The following is a 23,474-nucleotide window of genomic DNA, read 5'->3' as shown; positions in this document are numbered from 1 at the left end:
AGATGTAGTAATAAGAGATTTTTGGGTCTCATTTGATTTTCTGAAGGAGGGTATGATGACACTCTTGCAGTGGTTCAGCGACGGAAAACTGAAAACTGGTGCAAGCCTAGTCAAACAAGCCGTGATCACGATTAAAGCCCTAAGATGTCATTTTTTGGTACCTTTCTCCCTTGCAACTCGGGAGAGAAGCTGTATTACCCAGCATTGCAGCATTAACGTAAACAGAAGCACAGATGGGACGGAAAGTCAGGGCAAGAATTCCAAACCAGTTTCTCTCTGCCTGAGAAGGGTGGTGGTGATGGTGGTACTTTGAGTAGCAGCCAGGAGTGTAAATCTAAAAATGGGACAAGCCATATATGTGGGCTGTTCCTGTTCGTCTCCTTTACTTAGTTATTAATGAATATACCACCTTATTTATTTATTTATTTATTTAACTTTTATACCGCCCGACTAGCAATAGCTCTCTGGGCGGTGAACACCCTTTCATCAAAAGGCCGCAGGGCAGTTTATAACATAAAAACAACACCACAACCATACAGCACAAAAATGTAAACAGTTACTTCAGTACATCTCAGAATAAAAGCACCAGTGTTAAACTGTTCGTAAATTGTTACAGTCACTGTTCCCCTCATCCAAAAGCCTCCCTGAAGAGGTGCATCTTCACCCGTTCCTTAAAAGAAAACAATGATCTGGTTAGGCACACATCAGTGAGGAGAGCATTACACAGAAGAACCAGGAACATCTCTCTACTTGCAGAATTCCAGCTGTACTTAACTAGTCTGCACTAGAAATGGGGTCAAGAATATTCAGGAGTGATGTTGGCATAGGACCATTCAGCACTGCAAACTTAGAACATTTAGACCTGTTCAGGCACAATGTTCTTGGGTTTTTAAACATCGGTTTAAAAAGCCAGGAATGAGCGTTAGGTTCACATGTGCTCCTGCATTTCTTCTCCTCTTTGAGCACTAACTTGAGTACTTCAGTCCTGGTTTGTTTAAACCAGAGTTCCCCATTGCCTCTGAAATGGGAAAGTGTGATGTAATGCCTAATTATTAATCTGGATCTTAAACCAGGATCCAACCGTGACATTAAACCAGAGTTCCCTATTCTGGAAATAGCAGCAAACACTGATTTAATCAAGCCAGAAGTGCTGAAGCCGGTGCACAGAGGGAGATGGGCAGGCAAAGGGAGGGACGTGTGGGCTTGATTCTTGGCTTCCTGAACCATCATTTAGGAAGTTGAGATCATTACATCAGTGACTGGCCCAGTCTCCTGTGCTGCTGTTCCTGCAGTGAAGCCAACATGACCTTAGAATAAGAGACTTGCAAAAGTATTTATTGCGCTTTGATTTGTGGGAAAAGCTATAAGGGAGCTCAGAAAAACAACAACTTAAGACTGTAGCTTTTGTTTAAGAAGAAGAAAACCCAGCATGTATATTTACAGATAATATACAGTTTGTATAAACTTCGACTAAATGAACTTTTTTCTCTAGGATTGGGCTAAGCCAGGTCCTTATGACCAGCCCTTGGTAAATACTTTGCAACGCCGCAAAGAAAAACGAGAAGCAGATCCCGCTGGGGGAACACAGAGTGGACCACCTCTGCCCATGGAGGAAGCTCAAAGGCCCCGAAGCATGACTGTGTCGGCCACCCCGAGGGTGAGACTCCTGTTCTCAGTTATCTCGCCTGTTGACCTGTTCATCCAGTACCAGACTGTATCTTTCAGTGGTCCCAGCTGGGAGTTGCACAGACCTTTGCTGCCGGAAGAACTTTTCTCCCAGAACTCCTCAAAGGAAGGCTTTTTCATGCAATCCACAGTCTTTCTGCCCTACTAGTTGTGCTGCTAACTGAAAGGTGTTGCCTGACAACAAATTTAGTTACGCAGAAAGAGCACGTAGTACAAGTCCTCCCTACCACCTTAAGAGAGAACAGTAGGTGGATGGGATCAAAGAGGCTTAAAGGGTTTTTCTTGCCCATAGCACATTGACTGATTGTGTGTGTGCGTTGTTACATTTTGTATATTGCCCTTTATCCTATTAGATTTCAGGGTGCTTACAATTATTTATTTTGAATACTTTTATCCTGAGAGGCTTTCAAAGGGGCACAACGAAAGATTCTTAAAAAAAACACAAAATTACCTTCAAATCTAGTACAGGAACAGAAATTACTGGGCATCCAGGTGGAGCCAGGATTGCAGACTCCATGGCTTTAACATCGGCCAGTTTTTTCCCCTCTCCTCTCTGTCCTCAATCTAATGAAGAGTTCTTACACATTTGCACATTTATTTTGCACAAGATCTTGCACACTTATTTTGTCGCATTTTTGTTGGTCTAATAAGGTAATACAGATTCTGTAATAATCTGTTTTGCGTCGGTGTGGAAGGTTATAAAGTCAGATAGTAGGAAGGGCCGTTGCTGTCATAGGCCCTGTGGGATTGCCCCAGCTATCCTATTCTGTAAGATTCTTCTGTTGTGCTTTTAGCAAGGAGAGGAGATGGAGGCGTGTGAAGAGCTGGCTCTTGCTCTAACCCGAGGGCTACCACTAGACACCCAGAGAAGCAGCCGGGATTCTTTGCAGTGTTCCAGTGGCTACAGCACCCAAACAACCACACCTTGCTGTTCAGAGGATACCATCCCCTCTCAAGGTAAGGAATGGGTGGGCCCATCTTTACTGTCACGCTTCTTAGGAATTGCCTTCTTGCATGTTACAGGCTTTCTGTATTTTGCAAAGGTTCGCCTGCTTTCCATGCATCAAAGGGAAGAGTAAGCTGAGATGCCTCCTTTTTAGGGAAGGTGATTGAGAGGGTTGTGGCACAGCAATTGCAAGTACTCTTGGATGAGATTATCTTGACCCATCCCAGTCTGGGTTTAGGCCTGGTTATGGGACTGAATTGGCCTTGGTCACCCTGATGTATGACCTTTATTGGGAGAAGGACAGGGGGTGTGCGACCCTGTTATTCTTACTTAATCTCTCAGTGGCTTTTGATACCATTGATCATGGTATCTTTCTGGGCCAACTTGGTGAGATGGATATTGGAGGCACTGTTTTACAGTGGTTCCGATCCTATTTCCAAGGTCGCTGTCAGAGAATAACTGTCTTTCAGCCCCCTGGCAGTTCTGCTGTGGGGTGCCGCAGGGTACCATCTTGTACCCCATGCTGTTTAACATGTATATGAAGCCCTTGGGAGCAGTCATCAGGAGATTTGGGGCAGTATGCTGGTGATACCCAGCTCTATTTCTCTGTAACATCTGAATCGGGAGAGGCCATGCAAGCCCTGGACTGCTGCCTGGACTCTGTGGTGGACTGGACGAGGGCCAATAAACTGAGTCTGAATCCTAGCAAGACGGGAGTTCAGATAATTGGTCAGTTGCCTGCTTTGGATGGGGTCGTACTCCCTCTGAAAGAGCAGGTCCTTAGTCTGGGGGTGCTCCTGGATCCATCTTTGTCGCTAGAGGCCCAGGTGACCTCAGTGGCTAGGAGTGCCTTTTACCAGCTTCGGCTGGTAAGACAGCTGCAGCTGTTTCTGGACTGCAATAGCCTGACCACTGTTGTCCACACTGGTAACCTCCAGGCTGGATTACTGTAATGTGCTCTATGTGGGGCTGCCCTTGAGGTTAGTCCGGAAGCTGCAGCTGGTGCAAAATGCGGCAGCGAGGCTGCCCACTGGGGCAGGGTATCGCCAACATGTCACCACGCTGCTAACACCCAAGTTCAAGGTTCTAGTCTTGGTGTACAAAGCCCTATACAGCTTGGGACCAGGATACCTGAAAGACCGTCTTATCCCTTATATACCCAGTCGATCAGTGTGCTCTGCAGGTGAGGGCCTCCTGCAGATACCATCTTATCAGGAGGTCTGTTCTGCACAACATAGGAAACGGACCTTTAGTGTGGGGGCACCCACCCTGTAGAATTCCCTCCCCTTAAATGTTAGACAGGCGCCATCTCTGTTATCTTTTCGGCGCCTGTTGAAGACCTTCCTCTTTCAACAAGCCTTTTAAGTTGAGACCTTGTCCCAGTCTCCATCTGTGTTGGAATTGCTTTTTAATATGTTTTAACCCCCTCTTTTATTAAAACAATGTTTTTTTAACTTTTTTAAAGATGTCTTCAAAGCTTTTTTAAAAAAATGTTTTTAAAGTTGTTTTGTTTTAATGTATTTTAAAATCTGTTTTTATGAAGTTTTAAAGTGTTTTTAGTGCTTTTGTTTGCCACCTTGGGCTCCTACGGGGAGGAAGGGTGGATATAAATCAAATAATAAATAAAATAAATGAATGAAATGGGGAAAGTCTGTGAGGAAAGAACTCAAAATGAAAACACATTTGGGGAAGGGCCATAGCTCTGGGGCAGAGCAGCTACTATGCATGCAGAAGGTTCAATTCCTGGCATCTTCTGGTAAGACTGGGAAAACCCCAGCACAAAACCCTGGAGAGCCACTGCCAGTCAGTGTGGGCATTACTCAGCCAGGTGGGACCAGTGGTCTGGCTGGGTACCAAGCAGCTTCCTGTGCTCTGATGTGGGATGTCATTGATAATGAACATCCGTTTGGAAGAGTGTCAGTGATCGTGCTTATGAATTTGTGATTGCTTTGAGCCTTGTCCAGCCCCCAATAGTTGCACTGTGAATAGTCACACACAGGTTCTTCACGTAGCTCCTACAATCTTCCCATTTTAAAAAAACTGAGCAATTAAGTTATGATAATAAGGCGATGGTGGTGTTGTCTGCAGTTTTGCCCCAGTCTTCAGCCAAATAGATTCCCAACATGGCTTATATACGATCAGTACCAAAGAAAACAATCCTTGCCTGCAGATTTACATTCCAGAAGACATGTATTTATTTTTACACCACCTTTCAGCCTTAACAAGCGTCCCCAGAAATGACACATAAGGAAAAAGGGATGGTGAGGGAAGAAGAAAGCAGCAGACTCAGGAACCAGTTATTAAAGCCACAACCTTTTTCCCCACTAGTTTGAATGTAAACAGGGAAGGGAGGAGCCAAACGGAGCTGGGGGGGCAGTTCTCAGCAAAGCCAACGGAGCAGGCCTTGTACTCCCATTTTTTCCTTAGCTGCAGCCAGGCTAGCAGTAACCTCATTGAACTGCTTGTTTCCTGGTAGGCTTGTGACTTTTCTCTTTTTACCCCGCAGTTTCAGACTATGACTACTTCTCTGTCAGTGGTGACCAAGACCAAGAGCAGCAAGAGTTTGACAAGTCTTCAACTATTCCGAGAAACAGTGACATCAGCCAGTCATACCGCCGAATGTTCCATGCCAAGCGTCCTGCTTCCACTGCAGGCCTCCCGACTACGCTTGGGCCTGTGCTAGTTACGCCTGGTGTAGCGACTATCCGACGGACGCCTTCTACCAAGCCGACGGTGAGACGTGGGACCATAGGGGCGGGGCCGATACCCATTAAGACGCCTGTGATTCCGGTCAAAACACCAACCGTTCCAGATGTGCCCGGGGGACTGCCGAGTGTGCCAAGTGGGTCTGAAGAAAGCCCTGAGCAAAGTCCTGAGGCTGGAGGTGGCAACCCAGTGGGCATCAGTACATCCTCATCGTGGAGCGCTCAAGCATCCAACAACCCTCCCTCTGCTAGCCAGAAGTCGAGCACAGGAGAGGAGCAGAGACAGGCAGCTGCCAAACGGGAAGCAGAGGCAAGCCAGAGGGAGAGCCCCAGCATGGCTGCCCCCCCATGTCAGCCAGTGCCTCAGTTGGAGGACCAGAATCTCGGGGAGGCCCCACAAGGTGAAGACATGCTGAATGCCATTCGCAGGGGCGTTAAGCTGAAGAAGACCACCACGAACGATCGGTCAGCACCTCGCATTTCCTAGACGTTGAACCACTGCCAGTTACCAACTTTACAGAGACTGAACTACCTGATGAAATCTGTACAATCAAGATTTGTAGGATGCTCTTTAATGAGAGCTGGAATGTCCTTTAAAATGGAGGGCGGGGGGAGGGAACCTGCAAACTAAAATGCTTAAGGCGCAGCCTCTTCCTGACCTTTTTTTTTTTTTTTTGGTAAATTCTGCTGATTATTTTTTCTGCACATTTTTAATCTGAGTTTCCCTTTCAGTTTTTTTCTGAAGGTGCCAAATCCCATGTAACTTTTTTATAACTTTGTAAAAAAAAAAAAAAAAAAAAAAGTTTTACATGAATATGGGGAAGATAACAATAAATGTCAAGTAGTTTAACCTTCAGCAAAGAGAGTGGTTGTAATGCATTCTCTCTCTCACATGCTTTTTGTAAAGCACCTTGTAATAACAAGGGTGCAAAAACCAGCTTTTATTTTAATGGATAAAGGACATGGCAAAAAAAAGGTCCTCACTGAAGTACAGTGAATTGTTTTTATGTTTGAAAAGCAGGAAACAGCAGCTGATTGATTAAAGCAATATATATAGCGGAAGAGCGAGTGAGCTTGTAATTGGTTAGAGTCTTTAGGGGTTAGGAAAAGGGACTTAACTGTTGCACAAAAGTAGCCTAGCAGTAGCTTCATGGTAAATGCGTCTGAATAAGCCATATTGGATTGCAGTGTTTGTTTTTGTAGGACGTTTGAAGACTTTTGGGGTGCTGCCCACTAGGAACTTCTCCTGTGTTAGCCCCAAGAACTTTTGTTGGGGCTGTTATAAGATCTCCTGCCCAGGAAAACCCTATGCGGACTGTTCCTTTTCTTTTAAAAAAATTGTAATTTTATTTTATTTGTTTCCTTGTCTTCAGGACTGCACAAGCAACATCTTTTGTTTATTCATGCCACCTTAAGCCAGGTTAGACTTCAAACTTTTTGGTTTTCTCCCTTCACTTTCTGTTTGTTTGCTTTAAAAAAAAAAAAAAAAGTACAGGAACAAAGTTTAAGAAGTGAAGACAGAAAGAAATGTATAAACATTGTTTTAAAAGGAAATTACCAGGGAGTTCTTAGTTAAAACTTTGTATCTTTTACTGGCTATGCCCAGCAGGCTGGGCAGCTTAACAAACAGGAAAAGCCCCCCCTACTTTTGATGAAACAGCTCAGAAATCTGATGGGCAACCAGCTGAGAATTACAGTAAAATGACAAACATTTATTTTAAGGGGCCTGGTTTTCTTCTCAAGTGACATCTTGGGCTCGGTTTTCCTAAATACTAAAATATTTTGGGAATGGGGGAGGGATTGGGAACACAGTTTTGATTTTATTTATTACAGGGGGAGGAGGTTGACCTTTTTTCTTTTTAATTCTTCCTAGCAACGTGTTTGGGGCAAACTGTTAATAAATTTATAGATGGGGTTTTCTTTTCTTAAAATGAGAATTGCTGTGATTATAATCCGTTTTATGGGGTCAGTAGAAACGTGCATTTACTCAGGCACCACAGGTGTTGCAGTTTTGTGGTTTTTTAAACATTCTGCAGTCTAATTGGAGGCCATCTGCCTTACCTCTATATGGGCAATGCAAGCAGAATAATAGGTAACGGACCTGTGTATTTGTGGTTGTGAAGAAACAGCACCTAGTTGGAGCGGCCAGGTCAGGTGTGTACGCACAATCTACTCCTCCACAGACATTCTTGAGGCTCCTGTTGGCTGCCGTCTTGCCTACATAACCTCTTATGCTTTAAATACATAACTGCATTGGATGTGAGACGTATTGTAAAACTGTTAGTCACTGTGTTCTATATACATTTACACTGCTGTGGTTGCTTAACACTTTTTTATGTTATGGCTTCAGAAGCAAAAAAAAAGCATGATCCTTAATAAGCTCTCCTTCTTTGGAAAAACGAGCTCCTTACAGAATCTTTTCCTTAACTAAACTCTAAAGAAAAAAAGCCCACAATCATTGATAAAAAGGAAGCGGGCGGTCAAGATCATTTCCTGGCAAGCTTCATGTTGAAATATGCCAGTTGCTTTGTAAGGGCTCAGTTGTGCTCTTGTATAATTCCCATTGGTTTCAGTGGGGCTTGTGGTGGAGAAATACCTGATAGATTGCATCCGAAATGTATGTTTATGAAACCTTTTTTTTGGATGTAGCTGTACTCAAGTAGTGCAGCCTCCCTTTAGTTCTTTAAACACTAGAACTTACTCTCAGTTAAAATTTTATTATTAAACTGTTGCCAAAATTAAGCATTAGGGTGTAACAAACCACTTTGTTTTGTTGGGTTTAAAAATTTTTTTGTGTGTGTTTCTTGCCTATTGTAAAAGCAGAGTCACCATTTTTTAAAGGAAAGATGTTTCTAATGGTAAGCTACTGTGGTTTAGTTGCTAGTTTGTACTGAGAGTTGACCTCTCCCCTCATGCAGCGTTTTTGTTCTGACCTGCTATAAATAAAAAAAATGCTGTTGATTGTGTTGCCCTTCTACATTGTAATGATTGCTTCAGCCTATATTATAAATAAAGACCTGCTAATAAACCTCTTTATTTTTGAGTTGCTTAATCTTACTCCCCACCATTCCAGTAAGAAGTCTGAGACCTTTTTTTGGCACCATGCCTTTTTAAATGCCGGGATATTGCATAGCAAGGCACGTACGGGGCATTAACCGCAGAACTGACATTCAGAGAAACGATACTGCATAGTGCTGACATGTCGTTAACTGATAGGAGAGAATAGGATGTTTGAATACAGTAGGGCCCCGCTTTACGCCGTTTCGCTAATGCGGCGGTCTCAATTAGACTAAAGCCCCACTCATATGGTGGTTTTTGGGCGTTGCGCGCCATTCTATTCAATGAGTTCCACTTTTCAGCGGGGGTCCGAAACGTAACCCGCTGTATGAGTGGGGCCCTACTGTACTCCGTAAAACTTTCCTATGTATCAATATATTCCCGATATGCTACGTTTGGGGTTGAATGCTGGCAGAAGCCAAACTGAAACAAGATCCTTATTAAAGGAGCACACTTTATCCCGGATGTAATCACACTGAGACTCTGGCTTTAAGAAAACAAGAAAGCTTACATTTACTGTAGGAAAAACATACTGGATAGGAAAGTTCTAGCTAACTAAAGTTGACAATGCAAAGAGCCATGTTTGCTCTTTCATCTCTGCGGGAGACATAGGAAAAAGATGTCTCCTTCATCCCACCTTGGGAGAGAAGAGAGCAGGAAATGAGGTCAGCAACCCTAAGAGTATCAGTCTAGCACCTGAAGGAAGGTCAGTACAAGTAAAGTGAGAACAGGCCAAGAAGCACAGAGGTTCTCTATGTACCCTTCTCCCTGCAAACCCACCAGCTTCTCAGTATAAGCTGAGTTGCACCTCAACATCTCCAACAAGCTTTTCATTTCCAGCAGCAAGCATAAAATTATACCACACTTTTTTTCAGTTTTGTATTCCACCTTCCATCAAATGGTGCTCAGGGCAGCTAACAAAAAATTGACCCATAGCCTCATGACATTCTGCATATGGTGGTTGATAGAGCTGCTTCTCGCTTTACCTGTTGAAAAACAGTCTGATTGCAAAACTTGATTACTTTATGAGTTGTATCTATCCAAATTGTCCCCCTAGTGCAATGCATGCACCCCAATCTATTTTGTGGGTTCCTTCACATTTGGGGGGGTGCACAGCAAAAGGAAGTACAGGTGGCAGGCCTTGCACAAGTGGGATGACTTGGATGGATACAAGCATACAACCCACCCTCTCCAATAGGCTTGCCTTCATTAACAAGGGCTGTTTCTACCTCAGGCTCTCTTCCGCTGACATACTACTTGTGTGAAAAGGCTGTTGCAGTCATTTTATGAAAACAAAAATATTCTGAGCTCTGAGGGGACAATCAATGGGGATTCATCCCGGATGAGCCCCCAATTAATAGGTAATATTACCTATTGATTGATTCATGGATCCAGTTGTAGTATTAGGCACTCTATTTTCCCTTCCGACTGCACAGAAAGTATCTACTTCTTGGCAGGACAGATGTCTGTATGTGCGATTCATGGCTCAGGTTATGTTGTGCTATAAGGCATGATCATGCATTTGCATAAAACACATGAAACTATAGATGGGGTGGAGGTGCAAAACAAGCTCTGGTGCGAGGTGTGCAAGCTCTTGTTTACATAAAGATCTGAAGGGGGTTTCTAAACCCATTCTGTGGAATCCCCTTTGAAACCCCTCTATTATCAGGAACGCTGATGTCAAGGAACTGCTCTTCAGACCTTTGTAACATACCATGCGAAGGTCTAAACAGAAGCCTCCATGCCAGGGCACAGAGCTTGTGGGTACATCCCTGCTATTGTCCCCATTTTGAGTACTTACAAGTTCAGACAAACACCTGAACAAGCCTGTACTTGTTCAGGTGTTTGTCATGATGTATGGAGGATACAGGTGTTGGACATGAAGTATAGAGGATGTTTACTCTAAAGCAGGGATGGGAACATGTAGCCCTCCAGATGTTGTAGGCCTACAACTTCCATAATCCACGATCCTTTGCCATTGTGGCTGGAGCTGGTGGGAGTCCCAACATAACCACAATGTTCTTCCAACAAAGCAACTCCAGCTTTAGAAAACCAAACTGGGAAGGTCACAGCGTCAAAACACTCTTCCTGCCCCAGGAGCATATAAAGGCTACCAAGAACAGAAGCCAGAAAATGGGCGGCGGCGGTGGCGGGGGGGGAGGGGTAGCTACTGTTTTGTGGGATGTGATGGCATCATGGAAACAACTGGATTCAAGCTTTCCAAAATTCAATTCTCTGCAAGTTCTGGAAGCAGCATAAAAGCATATCTACATATTAAAAACACACATGGTGCAGGTGGGGGAAGCATAGTTGAATGGCCTTTCTCAGAACATTAAACACTCGGGATGCCAACGAGAAAGATACACAACCTGTGAGATCTCTTAAAGGCATACTGAGGAGTGTTGCTTGTTTTAAATACTATGACAGATGAGGTGCAGTCCACAGTATTAGACATTTATACAACGTTAATTCCTCAAACGCCACTAATTTACATGCCACTTAATTTTATTGGGCACATTTACCACAATAATGCATGCAAACATTCTTTCTGCTAGTAACCTATAATCTCCTTTTTAGAGAAGTGTTTTTGCACATGGAAGGAGATCATCTTAATAGGGAAGCTCACGAGGTCTAGTTACATAATGCCACCACAGAGGCGGCAGATGTCCCTCCTTGCGAGCTGGAGGCAGGGCTTCTGTTGTGAGCCCATCTGCCAGGGTTTCTTCCTGCAGCTGCTGAACCTAAAAGAGAGAGTAATCCAAGTCAATAGTCACCAAGAGTGCATCTCCAAGTTGCCCCCCAACTTGGCCTTTAAATTCAGGATTCTTCTCTAGTCCTCAGGGCCTTGACACTGTAAGTATGAAGTCTTCCCCCAATGTGTAAATGTTGAGCCACGGCTCTGGGACCGACAGTATTCCACTGGAGGTGGAAGAGGCTAATGAGGGTGTATGCAGAGCAGCAGGGAGAATACCACACCCATGCTCGAGTTCTGCTCTTAAGAACAACCATCAGAAACCATGCCAAGGTAAAACAGAGGTAGTAATTGGTACCCATACACCTGTTGCTACCATGAAAACCAGAAATGCTATAAAAGTGAAAGTAACAGGTTGTACTCAATGCTATGTGAACAGGTCTGCTTGCACAGGGAGACTTGCCTGTCCTGTCCTCCCCACTGCAGCCACTAGAAGACTTTCCTGAGGACTGGAACCCCCAGAAAAAGCCTAGCATGCACCCCTGGGAGGGAAGAAATGGCTCAAAATTGGGCAGAGGCAGCTTGTATGAGCCCATCACTGGATATGGCCAAACATGTAAGTTAATTCATGCGACTTTTGTGTATCCTTCCTAGCTAATGGTTTATTACCAACTATAGGAGGGGTACTGAGCATCTGTAGAGAGAATCAACCAATCCCTGAGCAAGTTCCCAGTGAGCCTTAAGGGCTCAGATTGCAAGGTAGAAATGTGAACAAAGTGATCAATGCAGTGAGTAATTACCAAATCTATACTGGAGACTCCCCTGGAAGAGAAAAAGCTATCCAGATTAACTATTTAAGATGGGGAGGGAGTGCTGTGCATTTGGAGGTTGAGTTTTCAAAGCTAATAATGAAGTTTCTCTGCTTCATGGTAATAGACATGTTTGAAGACACATTGTTTAGGATCTCTTAACAATATGGTTAGTACACTACAATATGGTTAGTACAGAAGAAAGAATGCCAACCTCTTTTTCCCAGCTTTCCATCCGCAGCTTCTTCCACTGTTCCCTTTTGGCAAAGTAGTCAGGGTACATGGCTTTCTCTGAAGGATGCCATAAGTTTAGGACCCATTCAGGTGCCTGTCAGATTGGAAAGCAGACTAGAACATAAATATTTTAATAATGCAGCATGGACAAAGAAATTGCATGTCTCTTTTTGAGGGTACAATGTTTCTCTAGTAATGCTTCCATTTGTTCCTTTGCTTAAGAGATTTCCAATCAGCTCGTTTAATACAGATCTAGCCATTTTTACACTTTAGTCACTGCTATGTGCAGTTTAAACCAGATTAATGAGAAGGTTTTAGAATTAGAATGCAGGCACTCTGTTGCAGGCCTTCACTTCTGCGAATCTTCTTATGCTGTGCAACTACTTTTAAGTTAGAAAATCCCCCCAATAAAATGCTGGACCGTAGTCAGGAGGAAGAATGCATGGAAATAGGTCTCAGATGGAATAAGTCATTCATCCAACTACCCAGGGACTCCTGACAAGCCTAAACAAAGAGGGGAGAGGCCATAGATTACTAGAGGTCAATGGTAGAGCTGGCTTTGTATGCAGAAGGTCCCTGGTCAATCCCCACCATCTCCAGATTAGATCAGGCAACAGGGCTGGGAAAGCACAGCATAGATGGGCCAGTAATCTGACTCTCCGCATAAGGCAGCTTCATATGTCCTAACAAAAAATGTTTAAACTTCACAGGTTCTTGTGGTAGCATTTGAAAGCAGCTATTAGAAAAGGAGAAATTTCGTCATCCAAGTCACCTGGCCGAGGTATGAACTACTTCCCACCTCACTTAGCAGTAGCAGTGTTAGCAGGGACACTCAGGCATGCAGTGCCTTCCTGATCTGGTGGGGTTCCAATAACCTAGGAACCACTTGCACCCAATAAAAGATGGGTCTTTTACTAGTATGTTTCTTCTTCTGGTTCTGCAAAATATAATACAAGCTCTTTAAGGGATCCAAACGCACATCTAAACCCTCCAAAGTCTACACTTGTACTCATCTTCACCTTGCTCTGGTCTATAGATGAGAATGATAGAAAGACCAATGCAGCAGGTATCTGGCAGAAGCAGTGCTATTCAGTGCATCCATCTTCCTGCTTTTAGGAGGTACAACTTCCCCCACCCTCCCAAGAAAATGTTGCCTTTTATTTTATTTGTTGATTAAATTTATATCCTGCCCTTCCTCCCAGAAGCAGCCCAGGGCGGCTTTACTAACTGGGCCTCTCTCCCCTGCTCCTTGTTAGGTCCAAAATCTCTTTTTCTATCACATATCACTGGTCCTTTCCCTCATCCTATGCCCAGAATGCTCTGCTTGAGCATATCCATTTGATCTTTGTTAGGACAACACTGAAACACTTATTTTTCCCGACTTCCCAGGAGGAATCGCTCCGCCTGTGCAGCCTCTGAGACGAGCTCCCGTCTCAGAGGAAGCTTTTTCAGTTATAAAACTAGTCAGATTTTTTTTTTGACTGGAAATAACTTTCTCCCAGGTAAGGGAGAAACGAAGAGATTATCCACAGAAAGCTTCGTTTTGTTTGATGGACTGGAAGGCAGCCAGCAACGTGGAACGGAGCCAGGGAATACCAACAGGCTCTAACTGAGTAAGCGAGCCGTTTTTTTTTCCTTTGAAGAAAAACGGAAATTAACAGGCAAGCATCCATCCTCCTGTCAATTATAATCATTTTGTTATCGTCATTGCAAAAGAGATTTGTCAAAGAGTTAGCAACAAAGAAGTCCTGGGTGAGTTATAACTTTCTGTTTTACATACGGAATTAAGGAGGAAGAAAATCGAAATAGCCTATCTTTGTTTTTATTGCAAAAAGCTGGCATGGAATTGAGCATTTTAAAGATATAAACGGATGAGAGGCTGCTGATTAGAACATCTGATTTATTTCACATTTGTGTATTATATGTCTGGGACTATTTTTCTGGTCTACTTCTTTTTTTTTTTTCTTGGCGAATCTGCTTATTCTTTATGCTACTAGCCATTTGGATGCTGTGAACTAAATTTGTTTTGGACATATAAGAGATAAGGCCATTCGTGCTGTCTACAGGGTGATGTCATCTGGCTTGCAAGATTAACTCATTGGTGACTGGAAAAAGAAACAAACTGTTCTTTGCTTGAGTACAGTGACTATATTGGAAGGGGTTTTGTTCTTTTGGTTTCAAGAATGACAATCAAGAAGGTCACTGAGACCCTGGATGTTCAGGAAGGGTTTCTCTCTCTAAATATGTTTCAGAAAATAATGAATGAGATCAAGTTAACGAAACAGGTGCTGGGACAGACTAGGCAAGAGATGAAAATTGAAATTGGCAAAATAAGACAGGAAATGAAAGAAATTCAGGATTTTATAACTGGACAAGAAAAAGAAGATGAAAGAAAGATCATAGAGAAGGCTCAAGACTTGGAGATTGGAATAGATTTACTAAATATGGACCTGGAAAAAGATTTGGATTTTTTGGCTATGATGGATCCTATAAACAAATATTGCTATTTGGAATCTAGTGCTGTCCCTGAAGGAATTGGCGAAGAGATCCCTGAAGGAATTGGCGAAGAGATTAGAGATAAAGATATTAATGGCTCGAAAAAATTCCTGGATTGGAAGGATTTGATGGAACTTGAAATAGAGAAAGCGTATAGAATTAATTCCAGATATGTGACAATGGAAAAACTCATAAGAGATGTGCTGGTGCATTCTGTAAAAAAGAGGAACAGAGACACAACTTTACAACAACATTTCAGTAACACATTCAGAATTGATGGCAAGGAAATATTTGTGATCAAAGAAATTCCTATCAGACTCTTATTATATGACTATGGCAGCAGGATTATTGGGTGTGCAAAGATGGAAGATGGAATCATTATGACAGCAAGATTATTGGGTGTGCAAAGATGGAAGATGGAAGATGGACTCAATATTGATAATGGGAGAAGAGCTATTGAAATTATTGGACTTAGTAGACCTGATGAGATAGATTAATTGACATGTTTATTTGGAGAAAAATTGATGGATATATATCTCAAGGATTAGTAACTTCTCTTTGACTTTTTGGGGAAAGAATAAAATGATGTTAATGAGATTTGATACCAATCAAGATAAACACTGGAGGAAGTGATTGTATACTTTTATTAAGAGACAGGTTTGTTATATATCATAGACCTATAGCTAATCTACGACAAATCGGAAGTCAATAGTTTTTATTGTAATAGTTATTAATTTGTTTTGTTTGTTTTGTTTTGTCTTTGAAAAAATTGAATAAAAATGAATTAAAAAAAAAAAGAAACACTTATTTTTCCCTCCTAACTATTTTAAGGACTCCCCCCCTCCCCATCAGTTTAGCATGCTTCTTATATTCTGAAAGTTGAACCAATATTCATTATTCAAACTATGACAGCTATCAGAAGTTCCATGCGCACGCTAGAATTTGCCACAGGTTATGGAGGTTACTCACAGACTGCCTTGTCACCTACTGACCTTGTAGCAGTCATGTCTCTCATAAGCTAGGCCTTCTGGAGAATCAGGAAAGATGTAAGGCTGAGGATGCTGGTTTTCCCACAATTCTTCTTCAGCAGCCCTCAGCAACTTGGTTGCTTTCATCATATCCTTTTCGTTCTTATGTTCGTCAAACCGTGCTCTCAGCAGACAGGCAAAAAATCGATACCTGTCCCTGAGGATACAAGAGCAGAGAAAAAGATAACCATCTTGAAATTACAAGTGCCAGATATAGGCCCAATGAAGACATAAGGATGCCTCGTCTTCCAATCAAAGTTAGATGAGAGGGCTTCTCTGCCCTTTCTCCTATTCCCTTCTCAAACACAAATTTCCCCCTTTTCAGAGTTAACCATGGTTAGCATTTTATGCGCACCAAAAAAAAAATCCAATCTGCATTTGGGTTATTTTATGGCACTCTGTTTTTAAAATAGCTACAGAGAGATTATGCCATGAGTAAATTATCTTGTTCATATGATACCCTGTAAAATCCACAACTGTTTAGCTAATTTTACTTACACGCTGGATAAGAAATCTAGTTAAGATTGTTGTAATAGAACTATTTCTATGGAATGGCCACTAGAGGGATCTAATGTGTGGATAATGTATCCAGCAATTAATTACACCAGGAATTTCAGGTTATGAAGCCCTAAAAAATTATTCAAGATGTTAACTAGTAGATTAACTATTAAATATTCGGTAGTTATTTTCTCTCTTAAATATAGCAGTGCGCATCTGTGAGTGGATTTATAGCCAAAGATCCCATTTTAGGCATAAATGAGACAGCTAGACACCCTGGAAGTCCTTCCCTTGTATGGAAGGTCCCTTAGCCTGATTGTCCCTGTTTTCTTTTTCTGCCTCTTCTCTAGGTCTGCAATATCCTTTTCGCGATGCAGAGACCCAAAGTGCACATGGTACACCAAGTATAACCACACCAGAGATTTGAATGACAGCATTATGATCTTGGCATTTTTATCATGGATCCCTTTCCTAATGATCCCTAGCATGGAATTTGTCTTTTTGCAAAGCTGCTGCACAACAGCTTGAGATTTGCGTTGAGCTATCCACAACCAACCAAAGATCTGATTTCCTGGTTAGTTACTGCCCATTCAGACCCCACCAGTGTACAGATGAAGTTATGATTGACTGATTTACTCCCAATGTGTACCACTTTAACACTTACTTTTAACCTCATTTGTCATTTTGTTGCTCATTCATTCCATTTGGAGAGATCCTTTTGGAGCTCTTTGCAGTCTGCTTGATTTTGTAGTTGGCATCTTGAATAATATGGTTTCACTGAAACCTGGCCACCTCACTGCCCAGCCCTTTACTTTTAAACAGAGGTGCTCCTGAAGAATAATGTGATCAGGAAGCACAGCCAGAGATAAGCAATAATAAACATGGAAGCAAAGACTTTTACCGCCCCATACCAAGTAGTAACAGCAATCCCCCAAGCTCATCTTAATCCTTGCTTTGCCAGTCTTTAAGGGAAATGTTCAAGCCTCACCTGATCACCTCAGCCCATCCAATCCCATACCACTAGCAAACGTTAGCAAGTAGTACAAAAATCTCAAAACTGGGGGGTTGGGGGAAAGAAGAAACAAGGGAAAATGTTAGTACCAGAAATATCAAAAGGTAGTTTTGCCATCTCAGAAAGTTTGAACAACATGGGGTGATGGTAAATGCATCATGTTCCTGTGTGAAGCGCAAATGTACAAAATATTTAGTGTCGTGTTTAGAGTACTGGACTAGGACTAGGCGGCCCTAGGTTAAATTGCTATGAACTTCACACAGCGACCTTGGGCCAATCACCGTCTCAGCTTAGCCTACCTCACTGGAACCACTGAAAGGCAATGCTTTTATTAGAATCAACCAGAACTGTCACAAAATAATGAACAAGCTTTCAAATACTCCAGAGCTCTTCATCAAGCTAGACTAGGAATAGAGAACCTCAGGCCTGGGAGGCAAATACGGCCCTCCAGGCCTCTCTATCCAGCCCTTGGGACTCTCCCCACGTTGCACACCTTCCTAACCCTCACCTTGCCAGCCCTGCTTTGCACCTTTTGGGGGTGTTTTTATTTTTATTATTATTTTATTTATATCCCGCCCTTCCTCCCAGCTGGAGGCTAATGCTTGGCTAGAATGTGTCCCTGAACATTGACGATGCTTCTTGCTTGCCTGGGTGGAGGGTTGGGAACAGTACGGGAGTGTGAAGCAACTAACCCATTGTTGAATATTGCCCCCAGAAGGTTTAGAAGAAAATGTGGCCCTCAGGCTGAAAAAAAATCCCCACCTCTGGGCTAGACACTAAATCAAAGATGAGGCATTAGGGAGAGAGATAATTACTAGATGTTATGTTCTCAAAAATGGGAAGTCTGGGCAAGTTCCTTTGTTTCAGCATTTCTTGGTGTAGCCTAGAACCCGCATAACATCTAGAGGAGTTCAATCCATCTAGATCTACAAGCTCTTCCTACACTCCATCATAAAAAAGATGACCTTCCTAGCTTTATCAACAACCTGCCTTCCCCTGCCCCCTGCTTATTAAGCCAGCCTGCTTACTATGGCTTTTGGAAGCTTTCTTATATGGACCAACGGGGCTCTCTTTGCCTTTTGTTTGCCTCACAGGATTGTTGTGAAGGAAGGAAAGGATCATGTATGCAGTACTGTTGTGGCAAATTCAGAAGTGCAGGGTCCCTTTGTTATCATTATTATTAATTAATTAATTTCTATCCCTTCCTTCTTTCCTCCCTGAAGGAGCCCAGGGCAGCAAATAGGAGACAAAACATTAAAAACATCTAAAAGCACACACACATCTTTTAGCAATCCCAAAACAGACACAGACTGTTTTGGATGCATGATAGTCACGCCACAGCCCTCACAGCCACATCTCCTTTGCAGTTTTCCCTGGTCTTCCTTGCTCTCCCTGTACACGCTCCACCATAACAGACGTCCCTAGGAAGCAATCAGCATGAACGGGGATGCTGTGTGTTAAGCTACTGAGAAGAGTCTTCTCAGTGGCTGACTAACCTCCTTCCACTCTGACTGGCTCCAATCAGCACAAAAGGACAAGGACTCTTCTCAGTCGATAATATGCTCTCTTTTCGGGCTGACTGGCTCATACACACAGATCTGTCTGGGACCCTGAAAACATAAAGGGTCTACGACCCTCGCGACCCCGGACGACTACACCCGACACTACCCAGAGCCTCTTAAGAGGCACCAAATAGAATAAATGAATAAAATCGGAGTAAGCCACAGTTACCGGCTCCGGGGGTCGTAACCTGCTTTCTCCCAATTAGACCCCCTACTAATAACAGATTAAGGGAAGCAAAGGCCTGCGGGGGATGGAGCCACAAAGGATGGAAGCGGGGACCATGAGGGTCCCAGGGAGCCCCATGTCTCACCGGTAGATGCACCAGGACTCGAGGTGCCGCAGCGCTCGCTTGTACAGCCGCATCACTTTCTGCTGGTGGGTCAGATACGCCGCCATCTTGGCTAGGCCGCAACTTCACCTTCCCGGAGGAGGAGGTGGAGGAGGGAAGCCTTCTCTCACCGCAAGTGTTCATGGGAGAGCGAGGAAGGGCGTGACTTGTTCTGGATAGAGCCCGCTGTAGGGGAACGCCGAGGCTGAAATGGTGGTACTCGTGGGAAAAGGCGCTTGATCCTGCTAATGATGATTCTTGATAGGGGTGCAGAGCGGCGTCGATCTGAAAAGCGTTTCGGATCTCTGCAAGGAAACTTCTTTATGCTTTGCGTGTGAGTGGAAAGTCAGTTCAGTTATAAATAGGGATATTAGCCAATAAGACTGCCGTGGTATGTGACTCTACATTTCTATATCTATGCCAACCTCTCCCGCGGCAAGATCTTCGCTTCCCCAATAACCCCATGTCTTTACCCATAGAGATATTAAGGATAGAATGACACTCCGTATTGTACCCGTAGAATTATTTAGGCGGCTTTAACCATAGTTTCCCAGTCACATAGGAAGCTGCCTTACAGAGTCAGGTCATTAGTCTTTCGAACTCAGTAATGCCTACACCAGGTTGGGGGAGGATGGACTATACGGACTGGCAATGTCTCTTCAGAGTTTGAGACCATGGAGGGACATTCCCAACCCCTGTGGAGATGCTGAGGATTGAACCTAGGACTTCAGATGCTCTGCCGCTGAGCTATGGCCCTCCTATTACAGCAGGTGTAGCTAGGCTGGTGCCCTTCAGCCTATTTTGGGACTAGAACTCCCATCATCCCTGATCACTGACACGTAGTGATCAAGCCAGAAGACAGCAGAAATGAGCAGGAGTGCTGGGATCACACCAATATAAAAGTTTTAAAAGGTTTATTGAAAGCTGTCCAATTGACACAGCCACAGATGTTCTTGTGAGTCACCCATTGCAGGAATGGTAAAATGCAAATTAGATATGCCCTGACCTTTCATACTCATGAACTCACGCAAGTAACTGGTGGCCAACCAGTACTGTAACGAGGAAGAAGAGACTTGGAGGAGAGGAGGCGGGCTCATGAAGTCTCCAGTGGTGGGCTGTGGTAGAAAACATCTCAGATCCTCTGGTGACGCTGGAGTGTCTTTATAGTCAGATAATGTTTGATGTTCTTTTGGTATCTTCATTGAGCACCAGTATCTCATCCATCAATCGGTCAGCTGGCACTTGTCGCGATGTCAGTCTCTTGGCACATCTGTGTTCTCAGGACTGCACATCCTCTTTCTCATGCCAGCCTGGTGCCTATTAAAGGTGCTGGTCACGAGATCCCTTTTAGGATACTGAGACTTACATTAGAATTGTATTCACTAATAGGCAAAAAACCTTGCAGTTTAAGAACATACCTATAGCCCACAGCTATTCTATCAAACTAAAAAGCAGGAAAATTGGGCAGCTATAGTGAATGCACCAGGGGAGCAGGAGACCTGAACTCCTCTCTGAGATATTGGACTGCCCTACAAATTGGTCAAAATGCAAACACCATTTGGGTTGGTCTTTCACAGTCCAATCCACTTCCTGTGTAGCTTGGAAGAATTTGGTAACAAGTGCCTCTGAGCACCCAATTATTAAGTCCTCTCTATGTTTTGAACTTTTCTATTTTGGAGAAGTTCCATACTTTCTGCGAAAACAAGACCAGGAGCAGACTGTGGTACAGATCATGAACTGGTCGTATTGAAAATCAGAGTAAAGCTAAAGAACAACAACAAAGCAATCATAATGCCAAAATACAATTTAAATAACATCCCAGAAGAATATAAAGATCAAATAAGGAACAGATTTGAGGCTGTAAACTTAGTTGACAGAGAACCAGAAGAACTATGGAATGAGAGACATTATCAGGGAAGAATGCAAAAAGACAATACCTCTGGTTAAAAAGAAGGACCTCAATGGATGACTGAAGAAACTCTTAAAATGGTTAAAGAGAGAAGGAAAGCAAAAGCAAAAGGAGATACAAACAAGGTTAGAACCATAAATGCAACAATACAGCGACTAGTACATAGAGACAAAGAAAACTCTTACAATAGTTATTGCAGCCTTTCCCAACCAGTGTGCCTCCAGATGCCTCAGCCAGCATTGCCAATGGTCAGGAAAGATGGGAATTGTGGTCCAACAACATCTGGAGGCACACTAGTTGGGAAAGGCTAAGTTATTGTATAGAAATAGAAGAGGACAACAAAAAGGGTAGAACAAGAGCCCTATTCCAAAAGATTAGAGAAATTAAAGGGAAATTTAAACCAAGGGTAGGGATGTTGAATAATCAACAGGGGAACACACTGACTGACCGAGATGAAATAAAAGGAAGGTGGAAGAAATACACTGAAGAACTCTATAAAAGAGATGCAAGGATGACATATTCATTTTCATGAACCAGAAATTTTAGAATGTGAGGTGAAAGCTACTCTTAAAATACTTGGAAGAAACAAATCACCAGGAATAGATGGCATACCAATAGAGTTGCTACAAGCTACTGAGACTGAATCTGTCCAAATTTTGACAAAAATTTGTCAACAAATATGGAAAACTAAACAATGGCCCACAGACTGGAAGTATTCAATATACATCCCAATTCCAAAGAAAGGAGATCCCAGGGAATGCAGTAATTATCGAACTATTGCCTTAATATCCCATGCAAGTAAAGTAATGCTCAAGATTCTACAACAAAGGCTCTTACCATATATGGAGCGAGAAATGCCAGACGTCCAAGCTGGATTTAGAAAGGGAAGAGGTACCAGAGATGATATCACAAACATATGTTGGATAATGGAATGGACCAAGGAATTTCAGAAGGAAATCACCCTGTGATTTATAGATTACAGCAAAGCCTTTGATTGTGTAGATAATGAAAAACTATGGAATGCTTTAAAAGAAATGGGGGTGCCACAGCATCTGATTGTCCTGATTCACAACCAATACTCTGGAGAAGAGGCTACTGTAAGGACAGATTATGGAGAAACTGATTGGTTCCCAATCAGAAAGGGTGTGAGAAGGGTGTATTTTATCACCCTACTTGTTTAATCTATATGCACATATCATACAGAAAGCAGGATTGGACCAAGATGAAGGAGGTGTAAAAATTGAAGGGAGAAATATCAATAATGTAAGATGTGCAGATGATACCATCCTACTAGCAGAAACCAATAATGATTTGAAACAAATGCTGATGAAAGTGAAAGAGGAAAGTACAAAAGCAGGACTACAGCTGAACATCAAGAAGACTAAAGTAATGACAACAGAAGATTTATGTAACTTTAAAGTTGACAATGAGGACATTGAACTTGTCAAGATTATCAATACCTTGGCACAATCATTAACCAAAATGGAGACAATATTCAAGAAATCAGAAGGCTAGGACTGGGGAGGTCAGCTATGAGAGAACTAGAAAAGGCCCTCAAATGCAAAGATGTATCACTGAACACTAAAGTCAGGGTCATTCAGACCATGGTATTCCCAATCTCTATGTATAGATGTGAAAATTGGACAGTGAAAAAGGCGGATAAGAGAAAAATCAACTCATTTGAAATGTGTTGGAGGAAAGCTTTGTGCCTACCATGGATGGCAAAAAAGACAAATACTTGGGTGTTAGAACAAATTAAACCAGAACTGTCACTAGAAGCTAAAATGATGAAACTGAGGTTATCATACTTTGGACACATAATGAGAAGACATGATTCACTAGAAAAAACAATAATGCGTGGAAAAACAGAAGGAAGTAGAAAAAGAGGAAGGCCAAACAAGAGATGGATTGATTCCATAAAGAAAGCCACAGCCCTGAACTTACAAGAACTAACCCTACTGGGGGTTGCTGATTCATAGGGTCGCCATAAGTTGTAATCGACTTGAAGGCACATAACAAAAATAACTACGTTGTGCATCTCCATGGGTAACCTACGGCGAGCCAGTGTGGTGCTGTAATTGGAATGATGGGCTAGAAGTTCGGAGACCCTGGTTCAAATCTCCACTGAGCCATGAAGCTCAGCGGGTGACCTTGGGACAGTTAGATACTATCTATCTCACAGGATAAAATGTGGGAGGACCATGTACAGCGTCCCTGAAAAACATTAATAATGATGCAAAGAAATGGGAACAAGAGGGCATAGAGACAATCCGTAGAGTGATGGATAGAGCGGCTTCCCCATTTGCGTCATGCGCTTATCCTGCGTATGGGCAGAGTTTAAACGGAAACCGGAAGTGATGGCTGTGCGTAACTCTTCTTTTTCTGCATTCTATGGGCTGAGCGCCGAAGGAGCGGGCGAGACGCGTGTACGATGGCCTCGGTTGCCGTCATGAGCCGCTTCAAGTTCATTGGTGAGGAGCGTTGCCCGGGCAACGGCGCGGGGGGGGCTTA

At 43.0% G+C, this 23,474-nt stretch overlaps 3 protein-coding genes across 20 annotated transcripts in view; 2 read left to right on the top strand and 1 right to left on the bottom strand.

The window, feature by feature from the left end:
• Positions 1 to 8,365, top strand: part of MTSS1 (MTSS I-BAR domain containing 1) — a 175,913-nt gene extending 167,548 nt beyond the window's left edge. For all 15 annotated transcript variants that reach the window (XM_061606310.1, XM_061606286.1, XM_061606302.1 and 12 more), the window contains 3 exons: positions 1,493 to 1,657; positions 2,481 to 2,643; positions 5,139 to 8,365. In XM_061606310.1, coding sequence (XP_061462294.1) covers positions 1,493 to 1,657; positions 2,481 to 2,643; positions 5,139 to 5,824 — 1,014 coding nt within the window. In that variant the 3' untranslated portion in view covers positions 5,825 to 8,365. The remainder of the gene's footprint in view (positions 1 to 1,492; positions 1,658 to 2,480; positions 2,644 to 5,138) is intronic.
• A 517-nt stretch (positions 8,366 to 8,882) lies between these two features.
• Positions 8,883 to 19,245, bottom strand: NDUFB9 (NADH:ubiquinone oxidoreductase subunit B9). Its single transcript, XM_061606434.1, has 4 exons — positions 19,037 to 19,245; positions 15,618 to 15,810; positions 12,110 to 12,223; positions 8,883 to 11,135 (listed from the first exon to the last, which is right to left on the bottom strand). Exons 1-4 carry the CDS (start codon positions 19,120 to 19,122, stop codon positions 11,004 to 11,006), a joined length of 525 nt encoding a protein of 174 aa, XP_061462418.1. The 5' UTR covers positions 19,123 to 19,245; the 3' UTR covers positions 8,883 to 11,003.
• TATDN1 (TatD DNase domain containing 1) overlaps positions 19,221 to 23,474 on the top strand; it is a 27,305-nt gene continuing 23,051 nt past the window's right edge. For 2 of the 4 annotated variants that reach the window (XM_061606422.1, XM_061606404.1), the window contains exon 1: positions 19,221 to 19,388. Coding sequence is in view for 2 of the 4 variants with exons in the window: in XM_061606414.1 (XP_061462398.1) it covers positions 23,395 to 23,434 (40 nt within the window). In the remaining 2 variants the exon portion in view is untranslated. Of the gene's footprint in view, positions 19,389 to 23,308; positions 23,435 to 23,474 lie in introns of those variants that run through there. The other 2 variants (XM_061606414.1, XM_061606395.1) reach the window with 1 other exon arrangement.

This window comes from Rhineura floridana, chromosome 1 (assembly GCF_030035675.1).
Source record: "Rhineura floridana isolate rRhiFlo1 chromosome 1, rRhiFlo1.hap2, whole genome shotgun sequence".
Taxonomy (NCBI): Eukaryota; Metazoa; Chordata; class Lepidosauria; order Squamata; family Rhineuridae; genus Rhineura; species Rhineura floridana.
The sequence above is the reverse complement of the archived record's forward strand: the minus strand, read 5'-3'. Positions and strand labels throughout refer to the sequence as shown.